This window comes from Mytilus edulis, chromosome 8 (genome assembly GCF_963676685.1).
Source record: "Mytilus edulis chromosome 8, xbMytEdul2.2, whole genome shotgun sequence".
NCBI lineage: Eukaryota > Metazoa > Mollusca > Bivalvia > Mytilida > Mytilidae > Mytilus > Mytilus edulis.
The window spans coordinates 10,985,655-11,008,547 of NC_092351.1; the positions used below are offsets into that span (position 1 = coordinate 10,985,655).

The 22,893-nt window shown below is 30.8% G+C and overlaps 1 protein-coding gene across 4 annotated transcripts in view; it reads right to left on the reverse strand.

Annotated features, from left to right (window-relative positions):
• The window catches only part of LOC139484779 (uncharacterized), a 46,883-nt gene that overhangs the window by 16,849 nt on the left and 7,141 nt on the right, over positions 1 to 22,893 (reverse strand). For 3 of the 4 annotated variants that reach the window (XM_071268739.1, XM_071268738.1, XM_071268737.1), the window contains exons 3-16: positions 22,316 to 22,529; positions 21,685 to 21,996; positions 20,803 to 20,872; positions 19,998 to 20,041; positions 18,644 to 18,709; positions 17,021 to 17,086; positions 16,132 to 16,203; positions 14,736 to 14,870; positions 12,394 to 12,528; positions 9,644 to 9,778; positions 5,572 to 5,733; positions 4,449 to 4,529; positions 2,906 to 3,208; positions 705 to 977 (exon numbers count right to left, since the gene is read on the reverse strand). In XM_071268739.1, coding sequence (XP_071124840.1) covers positions 705 to 977; positions 2,906 to 3,208; positions 4,449 to 4,529; positions 5,572 to 5,733; positions 9,644 to 9,778; positions 12,394 to 12,528; positions 14,736 to 14,870; positions 16,132 to 16,203; positions 17,021 to 17,086; positions 18,644 to 18,709; positions 19,998 to 20,041; positions 20,803 to 20,872; positions 21,685 to 21,996; positions 22,316 to 22,529 — 2,068 coding nt within the window. The remainder of the gene's footprint in view (positions 1 to 704; positions 978 to 2,905; positions 3,209 to 4,448; positions 4,530 to 5,571; positions 5,734 to 9,643; positions 9,779 to 12,393; positions 12,529 to 14,735; positions 14,871 to 16,131; positions 16,204 to 17,020; positions 17,087 to 18,643; positions 18,710 to 19,997; positions 20,042 to 20,802; positions 20,873 to 21,684; positions 21,997 to 22,315; positions 22,530 to 22,893) is intronic. The other variant, XM_071268742.1, reaches the window with a different exon arrangement.

Below are 22,893 nucleotides of genomic sequence, written 5' to 3' on the forward strand. Positions count from 1 at the left end.
CCCTTCTGGACCACATGATTTCACTCCCGGTTTTCGGTGGAGGTCGTGCTGTTTCTATATTAATATTTGTAGCTGATGGTGCAAATGTCTTTTTGTTTTATGAGTCTTTGTTTATTCCTTGGTTTTGATTGTTATTGTCTTTGAAGTTACTTTTGTGACGTTGATGCATTCGTGTGCATGACAGACACACAATTTATAATTCTATGAAGCTGTTTATGATTACTGTTCTAAAAATTCTGATAAGTCATTTTCCCCCATGAAAGCCCATCCACCCAATATGAACAGAAACTCTACATCTGATAGGTCTTACTTGATAGATCTGATAGGTAGTTTTTCATGATGGTTTTTTTCTGATACGTATGAAAAAAGTCTCCCCATCCATCCCCGCCTGTCAGAAATTAACTGGAATGGCCCATAACCAGGTTCAACCTACTATTTTTTCTTAAAATGTCCTGTACAAAGTCAGGAATATAGCAGTTGTAAGCTAATAGTTTGTTTCTGTTTATTATCTTGGTTAAGCTACTATAGTAAACAATGTGGCTAACATTTTTATACAATCTGTTTATGATTCGATACACAGTTTTTGAAACAACACACCTGTTAAAGCGTTTGAAAGAATCAGTCACCTTTATAACTATATACTGTGTACTGAGACAATAAACAAGCTGTGTCTTTATATTGGCTTTCCAGTATTGATTAGTTACCTGAAGTGATCCTCAAATCAATAGTCCGCTTAATCACTGCACCAAAATAGGTTTCCAATACAATTTCATATTTTCCAGAACAACATATAGGAAAGTCACATGTGATGAATGATTCATTAGGTGCAACATTCGTTGGTTTACTTTTAATTTCATCGGTGTCGTTCGTCTTTAAGATAAGGGTTATATCAATTATCTGCGGCACATCAAAATTAAATTTCAGTATTGTTTTTTCTTGATTTGGCCTCTCTATCCAGTGATAAATTTTCGGATTAACTGAAAGTGTAATATTCGTGACACAATTTAAAACAAGTGCATCACAATATTCATCTATTAGACATAATGAGTACTACGACCCCTTGTATATTTAGCTTTGGAAAACCTTAATTAAACATCATTTGTATTGGTTTGGAAAACAAATATACATTGATCAGTTGTAAACTGATCCATTTCTAAAAAAAAAAATTTTCAGACACAAATGTCCATCAAAATTGCAGTCTTTTAAAAATCAACAGGAAAAAAATATAATATTAATGTTGCATTCTACATTCTATTCTGTTGTGCTGCCCTATGTTGTTTTACGTGTTCGTTGTAATGCTGCTGTTAGTATGTCCAAATGTACTATTGTAGTGTTTATTTGTGTATTTCTCTGTCCTGAATGTTTTTACATTTATTTGTTCTGTATTCCTGTCATGTAATGTTGTCAGGTTTGGCTAGCCACCAAAACAGGTTGAACCCACCATTTTTTTAAATGTCCTGTACCGAGTCAGGAAAATGGCATTTGTTATCTTAAAGTTCATGTCAATGTTTATTGCATTGCCTTTTGTTTTTAATTCCACTATAGTGTTTACGTTATTTAGTTGTTTCTGATGGTTGATGTGTTTCCCTCGGTTAAGATTATAACCTGGATTTTTTTTTTCTCAATCGATTTATGACTTTTGACCAGTGTTATATTACTGTTGCCACCATGTATCTCCCTTATTCAGGAACATTTTTCTTGTAATGTCGTTGTAAAATACAAAATGTGATTAATTGATTGTTTAACGTTGAGTTATCGTATTCCATTTTATTTTGTGTACGAATATCAAAAATGTTGAATCTCATCTAGAAATTAAATAGTGTCACTTCTTAAACAAACGTAGTAAGAATGGTCTTATACAACCATCACATTTTTTTAATATATTTGTTTTACTCGTGTTTATACATTTACAAGTGCAGATTATCTTGGGAAACACAGCAAAGGAGAAAAGATGCTATTTAAGACATTACAATTTCTTCATACATTTCCACATCAATTCGATACTATTCATTTAATAATTTTAGGAACCATTCCGTACAGTTTTATTTCTAGATTAAAAACATATTTTTCCTTCATGAGGCGTTCATAGATTTTTTTAATTTGTTTTTGCGCAGGACTGTTTACATTTGATCTGAATCTAGATAAGTTTCATTCACATCATCTCCCATCTCGAAGTGCTACAAAAACCTTTTTTGAAAGTATGTACTAAAAAATCGATATGATGCCATGTTCTATCAAAATCTCTTATAGGATTACTGTTATTCGTCTTCAAATTGTGTATTCTTCACCACAATTAATTGATAAATTACATTTACTTCTGTGTTGATTGAATCGTTAATTGTATATATTAAATATATCAAGTCAAAACAATATGTCTACAACTCAAAATGGTTTTAAAAATATTTTGATTTTAAAAATATGTTTAAAGGAAGTGAACAGCCGATAGTCCAATATTATTAAATACATGAATGCTTATTCCTTTCTTGTTACGGCAAGCTACGTCAAGTAAGGTCGATTTTTGTTAGTTTGTAATACGTTGAGAAACCTATATTACGAAATTGAATACATTTTATACAAATTAATTAACATTGTGTTAAGTAAATTTCAGAAACAAGCAACAAGTGCTTATTTTATTATGTTTTCTTAAATCTCAGCAGTTTTAGATGAGAAAAAATTTGAAAAGTTAACGGACGATGACAAATAACGATGATTGACGAACGCACCGTGATGAGAAAAACTAACTTGTGCAAATAAGGGTAAAATGCTTCAATCTATTATTAGAGCTGTTGCCGTACTGTGTGAAACAATTAAATAATTCTTATCATGGCTTACCTTTATGCTTTGCACATCGATTTAAACGTTTAAGTACTTATCAATTCAAATGCCATTCATTAGGGATACTTACAGTCCTTGACATTAAGCTTTATGTGTTCACTATCTACGGTTTCTTTAATGTTACTAACTCTGCAAACATATGTCCCTGCATCTTCTGGTGCCAAACTGCGAATTGTGAAAGATTGGGGATCATCTGTTCCATACTTTTTTGTATTTTCTAAGTCACATGTAATTTCCTTTTCAGGCGTGATGTGCAACCATTCAATTTTTCGGATGCAACCATCTATTGACGACATTGATGTATTGAATCGACAACTAAAACCGACAAATTGGTTGACATCTTGCGGATAGACAACAACAGAAATTGTTTTATCTAAAACAGTCAAAGCATTGATAAGAATCTAATAAAATATTATTAATTGAAAAAATTTCATATAAACAATCAAAAGATAACAAACGATGAATAAATCATTTTTATATTCACAAAAAATATACTTACTTTTTTAAAAACTTAATGCAAAAAGGCGTCAAAAACACGAATAGACAATGAGCAGCTAATATAATCCTATATTGTGTCATATTGGCCTTATGGAATACAAATCGCATTGATAGAAGATAACATACCCATTAAAGACTATCATTAAAATGAATACAGACATAAAGAACAAGTACGTCTTACATCAACAGATCGACCTAGAGTTGCTCACTTTTAATAGGACACAGGTAAATAGTTGTTTCAACGGCTATCATACATTAACTCTATATTTTGTAAATATATATAAAAGTCTATAAAAAAGACCAACCAGCAAATTTACTATGTACCGGATCGTCTAAAATAGGCGATACTATGCAAATAAAGAAAACATTATATCAGTCTAAAGATTTGCACAACGGTACTGATATAAGATGTTATAATACGAAAATGTTGTTTTTAAATCGTGTTGACAAATATTTCGGCTCAACAAATGGCCTTCTTCTAGTGTCACAAGTTTTAACTATATTTCATCAGTTTAGTTAAAACTTGTGAAAATATACTAGTTTATAAAAGAGGGACGAAAGATACCAAATGGACAGTCAAACTCAGAAATCTAAAACAAACTGACAACGCCATGGCTAAAAATGAAAAAGACAAACAGACAAACAATAGTACACATGCCAAAACATAGAAAACAAAAGAATAAACAACACGAACCCCACCAAAAAACTAGGGGTGATCTCATGTGCTCCGGAAGGGTAAGCAGATCCTGCTCCACATGTGGCACCCGTCGTGTTGCTTATGTGATTACAAATCCGGTAAATAGTCTAATTCGGTAGGTCACATTCATGAAAGGGAAGGGGATTGTAGTTACGACGTAAGGAACATATCCGATATCATTTGTGAAACGGTTATTCTATAACGGTCAACCAACTCGTGATGGCGTCCGTAAGATTTACGAAGGGATGACTCCAACTTCACCATTTGGAACTCTTGGTTTAATAGCTTCCTTGTGATAAAAATGCATATAAGAAACCGCAGTGTGAATGATAGCTTAAAAACAACGATCATATTTATTTATTTAATCTGGTAGTTAAAGACAGACAAAAAAGACCTTCTCGATTTATATTGTAAATACCTGAAAAACTTTTTTCCATGGCGACTTTTTTTAACGAGCTTTCATTCCGCTTGTCATTATATGATGAGACAGCACTGACGTCTGTGAAGTGAAATTTATAAACAGCAACTATAGTAATTCAGGGGTGTTTTGTCTTATATAGACTGACTCTAAAGTTCGTTCGTGTTGTAATGCTCAATAACTATTTTTAGTTATAAAATTAAAGTCAAAATTATTGACCGCGAGTACTCGAGGCTTGGTAATTAGTCTGATCGATCTTTTATTTGTTGATATAAGTGCATTGTGTCAATCTGATAAGTCAAGTATTTTTAAATGTTTTTTTACACCTTGTTCTCATTGTTTGCTTCTACACCACTGTCCTAGATTACGGGGGAGGGGGTTTAGCATTTGAAAACATATTTAAACCCAACACAATATGCATGTCACTATCTCAGGAAACATGATTTTAGTTGTTCCCTGTCTCTCATATTTGTTTTTGTTTATTGTTTTGTACTAAAAGGCAGACCTTTGTTTTTTTTCATTTGAAGACTTTGTCATTTTGTGAAGATGTACCTTTTATAATTTACAACACGGTATGGGTTTTGTTCATAGTAAAGGGCCACACACTGACCTCATCATTTTGTTAATTATTAATAAATATCTTATTAGCAATAATACCACAACCTCTTACTGTTTTGGAATATTACAATGACGACAGTGATTTAACAACAATACCGTCATCTTTTCCTCTAATGAGACATACCAAATAACCGTACACTGTAACTTGTTTTTTTAATTGTTTTTCTTTTTTTGCCATAGCATTGTTAGCTAGTTTTTGAGACTTATGAGGTGGACTTTTCCTTTGATATATTTTGCATCTCTTTCATAAAGAACTGAAACTGCTTTTATTTTGTTTAAGTTTAACATCAGGTATGTGTCAGATAACTTTTGTAGGTAAGGTAGTTAGATCTAGTAATATTAATGACCTTTTAAGTTCTAAAATAATAAAAAATATATTAAATAATGAATAAATAACTAGACGATGGTTAGTCACCAAATAATCAATTAGATTAAAATACACTCAAATTACTGAATATTAACCTAACAAGATTGAAAATAAATTGTATGACAAAATCCAACTTACCACACACGGATAGCTTATCGGGCAATATTTCAGTTTTGTCTATAAGAACCTCCTGTTCTTCTGTGATTTCATCAAATGCAGAAATGTCAGTATCGTGTAGATGTTGTGTGTTATTTGTATTGATATCCTGCACTTGCAGACAATTGGAATCGGATCCAAGATCTAGAAGATCAAATAAATTCTTAATATACATAAAATGGCAAAAAAAAACAATCTGTAAAGTATAATTTTGATTTTGATTGATCATAAACTTTTAACAAATCAGATGAAGACATCGCAGTGCTGATGAATATCCCATTTTCCATGGGTAACAGTTCCACAACTTCGATGACTGCATATGTACAGCAAACCGTTGTACTATTTTCCCATTACATAGTGATGATTTAATTTGTTTGTTTGTTTGAGAAAGCCAATGATGATTACTTTATAGAAATATAATGACAAAATACGAAAGTTATTATGTTTTTACTTTTTGGAGTTCACGCCATTAAGGATATCAGGTCAAATATCGAAATTCTCTCAATGTTATACACTTTGATTTCAATCGAGCTAACCAAATGTATAATTGCTGTGTTAGTATTGTTTTATAAGCTAACATAACTACACATGGTTTAGTTACATTTAAAAAATATGGAATCATAAAATATTCAAGAGTACATGTAATGAGATTCTATCGTTTATTCACACCACATTGTACGTCTGAATATTATTCGTTTTCACAAAATCATATATACGTCTTATTATGTAATAACTTTACGACAGATAAATTAAATAGCTGGTTTGCAAGAAATTCCTTCAATATGCTACATTACATTCCCATATCGTATCTTAAGCTACGCAAAGCCCTGGCCTGGAAAAATGTTGAGGAGTTCAAAACAGAAAACGAATGGCCATATTAATGATTAATCAAAACAATAAAATATATATATATATATATGGTGAAAATGACTCTCAACGGCCACAAGATGAATGTGGCGGGAATAGACTTGTGTGTGACCGCTCAAACATACCCAACATCAAAAAGTTATGTAACAGCGCAACATAAAACAAAACTGTAACAGTCTTTACAAAGCTCAATGCGTGATTTCAGCACGACAAAAACGTCTAATTTTGGATAGTAGTTAGCAGAGAACTGTGTTGTATTTCAAGCTCCAACGGAATCAATTGGTTATGTGATGGTCGCAAATTGAGTCTACCGGCGACGCTTTAGCGGAGCCAGTAAACGGGTATTTGCGACAATCAAATCACCAATTAATACTGTCATCACTTTAATTACAATATTGTTATCTCCATTCGAATGAATTGACAGAAAAACAATGTTAAATCGTTGTACAACCTGTATACTTGCTTATGTAAATTGTATTCAAGATAATTATTTGGAAATTAAACATGTTAAATATAGCGAAGTGTTATATAGATAAAAATAAAACAATCTATCGAATAACAATGATAAAAGGGTAAAATATAATGATAACAACTACAGATTAAAAAAGTTATGTCGAAATTTAATGCCTTGATGCTGCACGACAATTATTTATGTTAAATGTCTCAATCATCAACATTCATCAAATGATCGTCGCTAATTAAAACTGTTATATAATTAAGAGGCGAAACGTGCATTCAAAACACATTCTCAGACAAAACATTTGGCTACCTTTTAAACTGTAATACAGATATTAATTTAATATAGTTATAGTATTTACTTGTGTTCCTGTTTTTTGCTTAGTTGTCACTACTCTTAGAGGAATAACGCATTATTGATAATAGAATAACAAGCAATAAATAAGCACGAAATAGACTATGAAGAAGAGTGAATACATGAAAAAGAACTATTGAACAATTGAAAGCTACCTATTATATGCTATATTGTTATAGTTAAACAGTGTATGTATTAGTATTTATTCATCAAAATATATAATTATGAAGGAAAAAGACAAAACACTGCACCGTCATTTGCTGTTCTTAAAGCACGTTTAAAACATAAAGAGTATAAAATCAAACATTTTCATATAAATGAACAGGTTTGAAATTTGAATACTCGACTTACCTCATAAATATTCTTGAATAACTCCACTATAAAAATTTCTTAAATATAGAATTTACTAATTTTGTGCATTTTAGGTAGGTCGGTGTCTTTTTCTGAGCATATATTTTTGGCATGCTGCAAAAATTACTTTTAATGATTTAAAATCAGTACCATTTAATCAACAACAAAACATTGTTAAATATAAAAAAACAAAACAAGAATGTGTCCCCAGAACACGAATGCCCCACTTGCACTATCGTTTTCTATGTGCAGTGGACTGTGAAATTGGGGTAGAAACTCTAATTTGGCATTAAAATTAAAAAGATCATATCATAGGAAACATGTGTACTAAGTTTGAAATCGATTGGACTTCAACTTCATCAAAAACTACCTTGACTAAAAACTTTAACCTGAAGCGGGACAGACGGACGAACAGACGCATAGACCAGAAAACATAATGCCCCTCTTTTATCGTAGGTGGGGCATAAAAATGAGTGTACATAAAAGTATTTCATATTTGCAGAACAAATCTTTTAAATCAGGCAGATAAATGTGAAAGAACCATTTATGTTTTTATTTGTATTTAAAAAAAAGGAAAAAAAGGTCCGTAACCATATATTTTACTTGATTTTTCGGAAGTATTTAAGAAAACAAATCTCCCATACATAAACTAAGTAATGTAAATGTAATTTCGTGAATTCCTATAGAACTAAAATCAAGGTCCGTGACCCTGTGCTTATATTGAAATTTAAACGTAGTCTAGAATTCTTTAACAGAATTTTCGGGAAAATCTTTTATCGTCGAACATTTAGACACACCAGGTACCTTAAACAAATTTTAGATATCTCATTTACTGATCATTTTACATGATCAAGAAAAAAAAATCCATATTTTTGTTTATTTTGAAGATGTATACATATTTACTATGTAGTTACACCAATTTAATTTTGAATCCATATTGAATCATGCATAAATATTGTTAATCCGACCAAACGATTCATTATTCTGTAAATCAAATTGCACCCTGCTTGAACTCAAGTCCCTAAAATCGTATAACAGATGATTGGTTAAATGTGGTCAAATATATGGAACAAATAGACGTTAGTCCATGCACCTTTTCATTTTATAGAAATGGTTGCCTGTAACATATTTTTTTTGCTCATTATTTAAACATAACTTTTATGAACGTCGGGGACGTTTCCATAGATTTTACTATTTCAAACGAATACTTCATCTGTTGAGTTATGCTGCGACAGTTAAACGCATATATCTGCACATATTTAAGTATGTAGAAAGACGTACATGATGTCAAATTATTAAACTGTTTAGTCCATTATAATACATTGTAAGATTTCCACTGCTCTTTTTGCTAAGTATGTGTATTCGCTACAATTTTGATACCTTGTACCTGTAATTTTTGCCAGTGATATTAAAACAAGATCAGGCGAAAAAAGTGTCCCTTTTCGTAACAAGAAAAACAATGCTTTAAATTTTGTAATAATTGTCTCAACTTCATTTCATATGCATGTATAAAATGAATTGAATTTTCAGACGTTTTGTCCTTACGAGTATTGTAATGAAAGATTGGTTTGAACAGTTGTTGTCAATTCGTTTGATGTGTTTGAGTTTTCGATTTTGCCGTTTGATTAAGCACTTTCCGTTTTATATTTTCCACGGAATTAAGTACTTTTTGTGATAATACTTTTTGGAACAACAAGTTTTCGCAACTGTCAACACCGCGTCTCTTTTTGAATTTATGCGATTTCATTAGTTTATGTAAGTAATCTTGATTTGTCTATTCCTAATCTATTTACGAGGTTTATTTATCAATAAACTACAGTAACCTTAATCCAATTATAAACCAAATCCTCAAAGTACATACTAAACTTCAGTTTTGTAGTAACAGTATCCGGGTCGATATTGTAACATTACTTTTCCTTTGTATATTTTATTTGATTTGATTGCTCACCTTTAATAAATCGATATTATAGGTTAAATATCAAAATTAATATATTGATTTGATAACTAGCTTCTTCTTTGACTCACCGCAATCGGCTTGTGTGCTGCTTCTTTTTGTGGTCATTTCTGTGTTGAAAGAGAGTTCATCATGTATGGTTTCATTGCCACTATTAGCACCGTCTAGTTGGTGAACAGTACAATTGATAGGTTGCTGAAGGTGGTCTGAAATAAAAACAAATTTGTGCGAGTTTAACATAAAAATGTTATGTTCATTTCATTTCATTTTGGGCTGTAACTGTTTGAACTTTTACTCAGCAGGTTTATCAGGTATTAGAACAAATCTAGACAAGGTGAAGGTTATTTGGAAAGGGACGGAACGGATAAACTAGGGATTGGAGTCGGGTTCCTCCGAAATTGTGACAAGTTTCTTAGAGGATTTTAATGAATTGGACATTTATCCATGATCTCAAGATGAAAGAAATCAAACATACAATAAAAACAAAAGGCTCAAATGATATTACTATTTAAAATTGAATGTCTTAAACAAAAACGTGTAAAAGTATTTATGATTCTTAATACACACTACATTTCAATAAATATCCATGTATCTATCATTTATATTGTCAAGAACTCAAAACTGATGTGATTCCGATACAAAATTGAACATCGAGTTTCAGGCTTAGACAAACTTCTCTATACGTGACACTTAAGGTAAACATGAATCGAAACAAACGAACATATTCTAGCATTGGTCGTAAATATCAAATTGGAAGGGAGACCTTAACTCTTGGGTTTTAGCAAAAAGAATTCTACCCAACTTTAGTCATAAATCGTGTTTTATTTGGTATTCTAATGCAATTAATTGAAAATGGCATAAGAAACATTTAGACACCCCAGGTACCTTAAACAAATTTTAGATATCTCATTTACTGATTGATAGATATACAATGTAACAACGCATGTGTATGTATTATTTTTTCTATATTTACACAGGGACAAATTATACAAGAAATACATTGATTTAGTAGATTATTTGTAAAAATGACACTTGCTTGTTTTTCCATTTTGAGAGATTACCAATCAGCAAGTGATATATGTTGTTGTTATAACGTGATAGTACCCAAAATGCACATATTTGACAGTGTTTTCACCTACATTTGTTCATGATCAAGAAAAAAAAATCAATTTTTTTGTTTATTTTGAAGATGTATACATATTTACTATGTAGTTACACCAATTTAATTTTGAATCCATATTGAAGCATGCATAAATATTGTTAATCCGACCAAACGATTCATTATTCTGTAAATCAAATTGCACCCTGCTTGAACTCAAGTCCCTAAAATCGTATAACAGATGATTGGTTAAATGTGGTCAAATATATGGAACAAATAGACGTTAGTCCATGCACCTTATAATATACTAGAATATGGAGTGTGTTTCCGAGCGAGAACTGCTCTAGTTCATTACTTTAGGAATATTTATCAAAAAGCAGTATTTCAATATTCAGCCCCATTCTACTCTTTAGTCAGCCATCAGTCCTACCCTGATATACCCTATCTTTTTCGGGTATTTAATACTGATAGCGTTTGACATTTTTAGCAGAACAAATTTATCCATTTTATATAACTTAAATTTTTGTATGCTGGTTCATATTCTGGACGCCAATCTTTGCTACTTTATTATATAATTCACTAACAAAACAAGTACAATTTGGAAATTAGTATGGCGTTCTTTATCACTGAACTAGTATATATTTGTTTAGGGGCCAGCTGAGGGACGCCTCCGGGTGTGGGAATTTCTCGCTACATTGAAGACCTGTTGGTGACCCTCTGCTGTTGTTTTTTATTTGGTCGGGTTGTTGTCTCTTTGACACATTCCCCATTTCCATTCTCAATTTTATTTATCTTTTCATTTTATAGAAATGGTTGCCTGTAACATATTTTTTTTGCTCATTATTAAAACATAACTTTTATGAACGTCGGAGACGTTTCCATAGATTTTACTTTTTCAAGAGAATACTTCATCTGTTGAGTTATGCTGCGACAGTTAAACGCATATATCTACACATATTTAGGTTTGTAGAAAGACGTACATGATGTCAAATTATTAAACTGTTTAGTCCATTATAACATTGTAAGATTTCCACTGCTCTTTTTGCTAAGTATGTGTATTCGCTACAATTTTGATACCTTGTACCTGTAATTTTTGCCAGTGATATTAAAACAAGAACAGGCGAAAAAAGTGTCCCTTTTCGTAACAAGAAAAACAATGCTTTAAATTTTGTAATAATTGTCTCAACTTCATTTCATATGCATGTATAAAATGAATTGAATTTTCAGACGTTTTGTCCTTACGAGTATTGTAATGAAAGGTTGGTTTGAACAGTTGTTGTCAATTCGTTTGATGTGTTTGAGTTTTCGATTTTGCCGTTTGATTAAGCACTTTCCGTTTTATATTTTCCACGGAATTTAGTACTTTTTGTGATAATACTTTTTGGAACAACAAGTTTTCGCAACTGTCAACACCGCGTCTCTTTTTGAATTTATGCGATTTCATTAGTTTATGTAAGTAATCTTGATTTGTCTATTCCTAATCTATTTACGAGGTTTATTTATCAATAAACTACAGTAACCTTAATCCAATTATAAACCAAATCCTCAAAGTACATACTAAACTTCAGTTTTGTAGTAACAGTATCCGGGTCGATATTGTAACATTACTTTTCCTTTGTATATTTTATTTGATTTGATTGCTCACCTTTAATAAATCGATATTATAGGTTAAATATCAAAATTAATATATTGATTTGATAACTAGCTTCTTCTTTGACTCACCGCAATCGGCTTGTGTGCTGCTTCTTTTTGTGGTCATTTCTGTGTTGAAAGAGAGTTCATCATGTATGGTTTCATTGCCACTATTAGCACCGTCTAGTTGGTGAACAGTACAATTGATAGGTTGCTGAAGGTGGTCTGAAATAAAAACAAATTTGTGCGAGTTTAACATAAAAATGTTATGTTCATTTCATTTCATTTTGGGCTGTAACTGTTTGAACTTTTACTCAGCAGGTTTATCAGGTATTAGAACAAATCTAGACAAGGTGAAGGTTATTTGGAAAGGGACGGAACGGATAAACTAGGGATTGGAGTCGGGTTCCTCCGAAATTGTGACAAGTTTCTTAGAGGATTTTAATGAATTGGACATTTATCCATGATCTCAAGATGAAAGAAATCAAACATACAATAAAAACAAAAGGCTCAAATGATATTACTATTTAAAATTGAATGTCTTAAACAAAAACGTGTAAAAGTATTTATGATTCTTAATACACACTACATTTCAATAAATATCCATGTATCTATCATTTATATTGTCAAGAACTCAAAACTGATGTGATTCCGATACAAAATTGAACATCGAGATTCAGGCTTAGACAAACTTCTCTATACGTGACACTTAAGGTAAACATGAATCGAAACAAACGAACATATTCTAGCATTGGTCGTAAATATCAAATTGGAAGGGAGACCTTAACTCTTGGGTTTTAGCAAAAAGAATTCTACCCAACTTTAGTCATAAATCGTGTTTTATTTGGTATTCTAATGCAATTAATTGAAAATGGCATAAGAAACATTTAGACACCCCAGGTACCTTAAACAAATTTTAGATATCTCATTTACTGATTGATAGATATACAATGTAACAACGCATGTGTATGTATTATTTTTTCTGTATTTACACAGGGACAAATTATACAAGAAATACATTGATTTAGTAGATTATTTGTAAAAATGACACTTGCTTGTTTTTCCATTTTGAGAGATTACCAATCAGCAAGTGATATATGTTGTTGTTATAACGTGATAGTACCCAAAATGCACATATTTGACAGTGTTTTCACCTACATTTGTTCATAATCAAGAAAAAAAAATCCATTTTTTTGTTTATTTTGAAGATGTATACATATTTACTATGTAGTTACACCAATTTAATTTTGAATCCATATTGAAGCATGCATAAATATTGTTAATCCGACCAAACGATTCATTATTCTGTAAATCAAATTGCACCCTGCTTGAACTCAAGTCCCTAAAATCGTATAACAGATGATTGGTTAAATGTGGTCAAATATATGGAACAAATAGACGTTAGTCCATGCACCTTTTCATTTTATAGAAATGGTTGCCTGTAACATTTTTTTTTTTGCTCATTATTTAAACATACGTTTTATGAACGTCGGGGACGTTTCCATAGATTTTACTTTTTCAAGAGAATACTTCATCTGTTGAGTTATGCTGCGACAGTTAAACTCATATATCTACACATATTTAAGTATGTAGAAAGACGTACATGATGTCAAATTATTAAACTGTTTAGTCCATTATAATACATTGTAAGATTTCCACTGCTCTTTTTGCTAAGTATGTGTATTCGCTACAATTTTGATACCTTGTACCTGTAATTTTTGCCAGTGATATTAAAACAAGAACAGGCGAAAAAAGTGTCCCTTTTCGTAACAAGAAAAACAATGCTTTAAATTTTGTAATAATTGTCTCAACTTCATTTCATATGCATGTATAAAATTAATTGAATTTTCAGACGTTTTGTCCTTACGAGTATTGTAATGAAAGGTTGGTTTGGACAGTTGTTGTCAATTCGTTTGATGTGTTTGAGTTTTCGATTTTGCCGTTTGATTAAGCACTTTCCGTTTTATATTTTCCAAGGAATTTAGTATTTTTTGTGATTATACTTTTTGGAACAACAAGTTTTCGCAACTGTCAACACCGCGTCTCATTTTGAGTTTATGCGATTTCATTAGTTTATGTAAGTAATCTTGATTTGTCTATTCCTAATCTATTAACGAGGTTTAAACATCAATGAACTACAGTAACCTTAATCCAATTATAAACCAAATCCTCAAAGTACATACTAAACTTCAGTTTTGTAGTAACAGTATCCGGGTCGATATTGTAACATTACTTTTCCCTTGTATAACTTATTTGATTTGATTGCTCACCTTTAATAAATCGATATTAATCATATTCAATTTGAGAATACAATTGCAAAACAATCAAACTTGATGAATGATGGAAAAATAATAACTTTGTTTAAAACTTACTTTATAGGTTAAATATCAAAATTAATATATTAATTTGATTTTAGCATCTTTTTGACTTACCGCAATCGGCTTGTGTGCTGCTTCTTTTTGTGGTCATTTCTTTGTTGAAAGAGAGTTCATCATGTATGGTGTCATTGCCACTATTAGCACCGTCTAGTTGGTGAGCAGTACAATTGATAGGTTGCTGAAGGTGGTCTGAAATAAAAACAAATTTGTGCGAGTTTAACATAAAAATGTTATGTTCATTTCATTTCATTTTGGGCTGTAACTGTTTGAACCTTTACTCTGCAGGGTTATTAGAACAAATCTAAACAAGGTGAAGGTTATTTGGAAAGGAGTGGAATGGATAAACTAGGGATTGGAGTCGGGTTCCTCCAAAATGGTGACAAGTTTCTTAGAGGATTTTAATGAATTGGACATTTATCCATGATCTCAAGATGAAAGAAATCAAATATACAATAAAAACAAAAGGCTCAAATGATATTACTATTCAAAATTGAATATCTGAAACAAAAATGTGTAAAAGTATTTTTGATTCTTAATATACACTACATTTCAATAAATATCCATATATTTATCATTTATATTGTCAAGAACTCAAATCTGATTCAAATCAAATTCCGATACAAAATTGAACATCTAATTTCAGGCATAGACAAACTTCTCTATACGTGACACTTAAGGTAAACATGAATCGAAAAAAAACGAACATATTCTAGCATTGGTCGTAAATATCAAATTGGTAGGGAACCCTTAACTCTTGTGTATTAGCCAAAAGAATACTACCCAACTTTAGTCATAATTCTTGTTTTATTTGGTATTCTAATGCAAATCATTAAAAGTGGCATAAGAAACTTCGTAATTCTAGTTTCAAAGTTCTTAACTCATAGAAGCAAATTATCATTGAAATAAACTAATACGAGAGCCCCAAAAAAATGTTTAAAAGAAAACATGTTAATAGAAAAAAATGTATCATACGAATAACAAATTCAGAATGGCGGATAACTTCTGAAACCCCTGGACTCCTTTATTGTCATCAAAAAGTAAATAATAAACACGATATGATGTTTATATAAAACATCTAAAATATTTACTATCTTACCAATGTCCCGATCCGAAAAACAATTGAAAACAATCTCGACGTTAAATGAGATCAACAATTACTGAATGCAATATATTTTTGTCGGTAATACATTATAGATTCGTTGTAAATATTAAAATAAACGTACCAACAGCACTTAGATAAGTACATATGGATTCATTGATTCTCAATATATTGATAACTTAAAAATTATAAGAAACCCGTTTTATATGACTTTAAAAGCAAAGAATATTTATTGATGCGATCTTTCAAAGTTTTACTGGTCATTTTTGGTCTGTATGCTGGTTCTTTAATAATTAGCCTCATTTTCTAAAGAGAGTCTATCCGAAATGGCCTTATGTTTATAATAAGTACCGTCTAATTGTGGATCAAAAGAAGTACTAGGTTGCCGAGTACCTTCATGATTCAGAACAAGCTCTTTGCGGTCTGAAATAAAACAAATTTGAAAAATTAGACGTAAAAATAATCTTTACAGACTACTTGTTTTACGTGTGTACATTTACGACGATTCAAATACATATAATAGATATTTGGTAAAAGTAGTAAACAATTAGTATCTAGTTTTACAAACGTTGCCAATTGTAAATAAAAACCCTTAGACTCCAATATGCTGTCAATACAACAGTACATCGTTTCAATAAGTTCTATTTCGATTCTTTGAATAACGAATCAGTTTGTCAATGAGAAAGAGTGGTGAGAGTAAGGAAAAACTAATGTCTTAATAGAAACAAAAATTGTGATTGTTATAAAATATATTACTATAATTTAATGAAGGAAAGTCGGTATGGCGTAAGGGTAAGAAACAAAATTGTAAGATTATTTCAATTATCTATATATTCATCTAATGTTGTTTGAAATCTGTCGAACAAATAATACAGAAGTTGTAATGAAGAATTTCACAATGATTTTTTATACAAATAAGGCTGTCATTAGTTACAGGATAAAGCTTAATAATATTTGTACATCATTACTGTTCATAATAAGGATTGTTTCAAATTTTTAAAAAATTTTCATCTTTTGTTGAAGTTAAATACCTCTGACTTTAATGTGTTACTGAAAAAAACAAGAAGTGTTTGTACTTACTATCAAATAATATCAATATAAAGTGAATGGTAGAAAGAAATAAAGAAACGTGCAAAGGAATGAGCCAAGCAAGAGGTTAAGTCTTCTCTTAAATCGATACTAGATGTAGCTATTGGAATAGTTAAAACAAACATTTATTAAAAATAGTTTATAGGCTTACCTGAGCAGTAATCTTTACACTTTATGTTTAGATCGCACAGAAGAAAAACAATCATAAGACAAGAACCTAAACACCACATAATAGAAACAGTTAATACAATATCATGATTGAACTATCATTCAAATGATTGAGAAAAAAATAATTTACAATATAATGAATATAAAGTTCAAAGGACATCATTTTGTTTAATATCTATTTAAATCCATACTAAAAAATTATACAGATCACATAGAAAATGGTTGATACAGTTCTATATATAATGGTACAGTTATTACAAAAGTTTCAACAAGTTAAATTTGGCAGACCACTGTGTTGGGGGATTCAAGTTATGATCACGGTTGACGTATAAACCTGTATAAAAGTCATATTCTCAATTTTGTTGTGAACTTGGATACTGTCATCAGATTATTTGGTGGTGTCCGATGTTATTCTGTGGTCTACCTATTGTGATGTACTATCATATTATTTAATTCATGTATTGCTCTGTCCTGAGTATTTATCTGTACTGTATTCCTGTCACGTAATCTTGTCTTTTTAGTGGTATTTTTATCATTGTCATATAACAGAGAGGTTAGTCTAACCATACAATCACGTTCAATACCCAACTTTTTCTTAAAATGTCCAGTACCAATTCAGGAATATGGCAGTTGTTATCAAGTAATTTGTCTCTATGTATGTTGGTGTTTGATTTTGTAGCAGTTCGATGTGTCTGTTGTTCTTTGATTTCCTCTTTTTGTCGATTTGCTTCTCTGGGTTAAGGTTTGTGACCGGAATTTTTTTTTTCAACCGATTTATGACTTTTGAACAGCAATATACTACTGTTACCTATATTTATATAAATTTATTGATATCTTTGAATAGATATACAAGTCACTAGGCTAACTATATGAAAAATTTGCAAGAACAAGAAAAGATCATGCACACTAACATAGTTATCAAAGGTACTAGGATTATAATTTAATACGCCAGACGCGCGTTTCGTCTACATAAGACTCATCAATGACGCTCAGATCAAAATAGTTATAAAGCCAAGTGTAAAAAGTTGAAGAGCATTGAGGATCCAAAATTCCAAATAAGTTGTGCCAAATACGGCTATGGTAATCTATTCATGGGATAAGAAAATCCTAAATTTTTCGAATAATTGATACTTTTGTAACCATGCAGGAAATTTATAAAAATGACCACATAATTGATATTTATGTCAACACCAAATTGCTGACTACTGGGCTGGTGATACCATAGGGACATAAACTATATCATTTAGATAAACAATAGTATAAACATTTAAAATCATAAAACTTGCATTCAAGTAGAAACTTATCCATCTAAATGTGAATAAGGTCTTCATAAAAAAAAATATATTCAAGTTGAATAAAATAAATTGAATTTAAATTATGAAAAAAAGCCAATTAAATCAAATATTCAATTTGAATAAAAATTATACATAAGGCAACAGTAGTATACCTCTGTTAGAAATTCCAGTTTATAGATAAAACAACCAGACCAATTGAATAAAGTATATCAATTAAAGTATGATTCTAACATTCAATCAAATACAATGAATTAAGCAAACAAGGTAAGAAGATACATGAAGATAACTGAGAACATATTGTAGTTTCTTACCAAAGATTATGAAAAGAAAAATCAATGCCGTAATTCCATTTTTATAGTTGATACGATATTTGTTTTCTAAAAAAAGAAACAATTTCTTTAAATTTACATTTTTCTTTAGTCACAATATGATTAATATATAAAAAAAAAAAGAACCGTTTGGGAACACGTGTTATGTTCAAAATAACATTCATACTGTTCATACTATAATTGTCCGAAAAAACTAAGTTCAATTATGTCTCTTTTGGTCATACAGCAACGGGATGTTCCAGTTGTCTCGGCCCCATTTCCTCGGTTATGACATCGCTTAATGATCACACAATGTGTTTTCTCCAAGGGTAACTTGATGGATGCCACTATTGGATCGTAATCTGCTTATCCTTCTTGGATACTTCTTTAAACACACACGATGTCTGTTAAAGTGATGTTGCTCAGTTTGTAGATTTTTAAGTAGCATTTTGTGAATTTTACGTTGTCTATTCTTTTTGTAAGGCGTTGTTAGTTTCTCTCAAATAATGAGTTTGTAGGTCGTTTTATATATTCCGCCTCTTTTGTACATTTGTCGGTAGTTACTTTTACAGACAGTTATATAATTGTTCCTGTTGATAATGGCTTCGGTGTATGAAATTCATAAAGTGATATTGGCATCTTGTCCCGTGTTTAAATGAGAACGTGTACAAAAATGATTTAAAATAAATAAAATAAATGTTTTAGTACGTGCGGTAGGGTCTCAATTGACATAACATAGCCAAAGACATAACACCAAATTAGCTTCAAGCTATATATTTATTTGGATGTACCAAAAAATTTAAAAAATCTGAGATTAAAAAAATTCGAAAAGGTTGAAATATAGTTAATCATTAAACCAAAAGACTATCAACTGAAAAAGACGGCATTACATTTTTATTTTAAAAACAATATCACAATATTTCGAAGGAAGAGAGATAAGAAAGAAGTAATATTCAAACTCCCTTTCGAAAATGCAACTAAGATATTGGTGTGTCATATTTGTCTTACCACTTTGTATGTACAAAAAAACTAGACAACCGTAAGAGAATGAATATTTAGAATTAAAAACGTTTAAAGGTCACTACATGTACTCCAAATTTCAAATTATATTCGATTATAACTACATCCGGGAACTAAAGTGTCATGATACGTTAGTTACATTTCATCACAGAAGAAAAGATTAAGATAATCTAGCTTTGAAAAGTGTACATATCGGTGGTCATTCCATTTCTGTTAACCAAATCATGATGGTGTCTGAAAGAAATATTTCGAAGGGTAGACTCCACTTTACTGTTTAGAAAACTAGGTTAAATAGTCTTTTTGAGAAGAAATCCTCTATCATGATATAAATAGTCACCTGTTATGTTTACAGTCAGATCTACGTGTTCTACTGTTGATTGCCTGAAACATAAAGGTTACCTCATATGAAAGTGTTTCTTGCGTTTGCCTTTCCAAATGAACTAAGAAAACATTAAATTAACTTATAATACCTTAGTATGTTTTTTTCTTTATACAAAAAAATAAATAGCACAACCACAGACTATTTGCCAGTCAATAGTTTCAAAACATATTACCCCGATCAAACTTTTATTAAACATATTTCCCATACTTTTTCATACTAATTTTTCATTGGACAAAAATGATGTCGTTAACTATTCTGCTTTGATTTGTGCGCTTGGAATAACGTATAACCTGTATGTGTCTGTCGTTGTAATTTTAAATTTATATATTACCGAGTTTTGCCGGTGTTTTGTAGCTAACGTTTATCATATGCACAGGATTTTTTGTACAATGATTCTTGTCTTGGTTACAGTTATCAAAATATTGACAAATACCACACGGGTAAAAAAAAACCTGCTAGTTCATATTGTGCAGGTTTATGTTTTTTTCCAAGATGTGTACGCAGATCGACTTTTTAGAAAGTTGTTTTGTTCAGTATAATAAAACATTTAATGAATGGTTATGAGTGTAAGGGCAAATTTGAAACCTAGTTGTGCCCTAGTCCTCGCCGCGAGCAATAATTAGTATATCAGGTACAACAAACTTGCTTTTACCCTCATAATCAGTCAATTGATGTGCGCTATTTCCTGGTGGACTTTGAAGTCCACTGAAGAGGCTGAATGAAGAAAGTTATGGCTTTTGACTAAAATCAAAGTACTTACCTGGTTGCTGCAACAACCGGATGGTTTCGTGATAATATATTTTTATTGCTGGAAAGAATACAACTGTAGTCTGGAATGTAGTTTTAGAAATCGGAAATTTAAATCAGCTGGAATAGCTAGAATATATATCAGTAGTTTTTCTGTTTGAAATAGTCGGATAGTTAAAAAAAAAAAGAAGATGTGGTATGATTGCCAATGTGACAACTCTTCACAAGAGATTTAATGACACAGAAATTAACAACTATAAATTTGTTTATTTTCTTAAATTCGAATACTTAAAAAGTAATATCACAAACTTCTGAATTCAGAGGAAAATCAATTCGGAAAGACCATAATCACATGGCAAAATTAAATGACAAAACACATCAAAAACGATTTAACTGTCATCAAGAACTGTCATATTCCTGATTTGGTACAGGCATTTTCAAATGTAGAAAATGATGGATTAAACTTGGTTAATTTATGTTGTCGACAACCTAAAACCACTTAATAAAAGAATCAAAATTTATAATCTAGGTTTCCTTCTGTAGCAAAAGACATCAATGGAACTTGTATACAGTTCAAAGTAAAGTAGAAAATGGATGCTCTCAATGACATCATACATCAGAGGTAGTATAGAATCCCATTACGAAAGAAACAATATGACAAAAATACAAATTTACGTAATGAACCATCAAGGAAATCAAACCTATAAATGACAGAAATCTAAAGTAAAATTCGATTCTTGAAAACTTTCTGCTATCATTGATCATCATTGTTCCTTTTTATACTTAATAAAATTATTTCGAAACATGCCTGAATGCGATACAATTCGTCGGCAGAGTTCGATGCGTTATTTCATAGAATAATGTATAATTATAGATATAATTTAGTTTTCTTTACCTTTTGCTAAGGTTTCCTTGAATAAACACTTTTTCGTGTAACAAGAGCAATCTTCCTCCAATGATTTGCAGCTAGATTTGTCCGTATTATTATTAGCTACAAAGGCATAACCCCTCGTATGATCACATCTACAAGAGACGTCTTTTTCTGCAGAACCGTTGATGTGAATTACTTGGCCTTCTTCATTACAGAATGATTTTAGAAATATACACTGACTGCTTACATTCTGCCATAAATTAAATCCAGGTGGCTGGAACCTTTCAGAGGGACATTTAATATTTCTGAGTCCACCTGACCATACATACTTTTGTCCTACAGATAAATATAATGAAAAGTCATCAACTTGAAAAAGCTGTATTTTTGCATTTTTAAACAATTATGATCCATACTTGAATTTACAAAATATTAGTACAAAAGTTGTTTCATGAAATGTAATTTATATGGCAACTTTAATTATGGGTAATAAGATTGTGACAAAATAAGATTATGACATTCCGCGAAATATTAAGAAGCATTCAATCTCATTTTTAATTGGTTTTAAATTTGAAAAAATTAAACCCAAATACATGGCATTAAAAGTAATAAAAAAGAAAAAAAGAAATTTAATAACCATACATTCTTTAATATTTACCGATTCCAGCGAATTCTGGCTTATCATTGCTGCAGTATTCATGAGCGACCTCTTCGTTTCGAGTGCTACAGGTTGTATTTTCAGTGTTACATAAACAGGAGTAATCCAACGGATTCCTGGGACAAACAACTTGTGATTGAATATATCGTTGTACATACTGCGGGCATTTAAAATTAAGAGTAGGCAAAGCTCCAATGATACAGTCGACTGAAATCTGTAATAGTTTTGTTATACGAGAATTATATCATACTTCATGTACTGGAACTACATTATGTGTGAACAAGTGTTAAGAAACTCTTACTTAACCCTGTTTCATTGGTCATTGATTATATACTGATTTATTGAATTGTAATTAATGATCAATTCATTAGGCAAAAATAGAGTTCTAGTATTCCATTAGTATCGCAACTATCAAGATTTGATCCATGTGCCACTTAAGATATTGTATTGTGGTATTACAGATCTGTAGTCCTGTAGAGCCAAGTGTATTCCGATGAAATATGTCTGTCATAAAGTTGTCACATGTTAAGACTGTATAATAAAATCAAAATTAAAAGTTGATGGGGCAGCAATGAAAA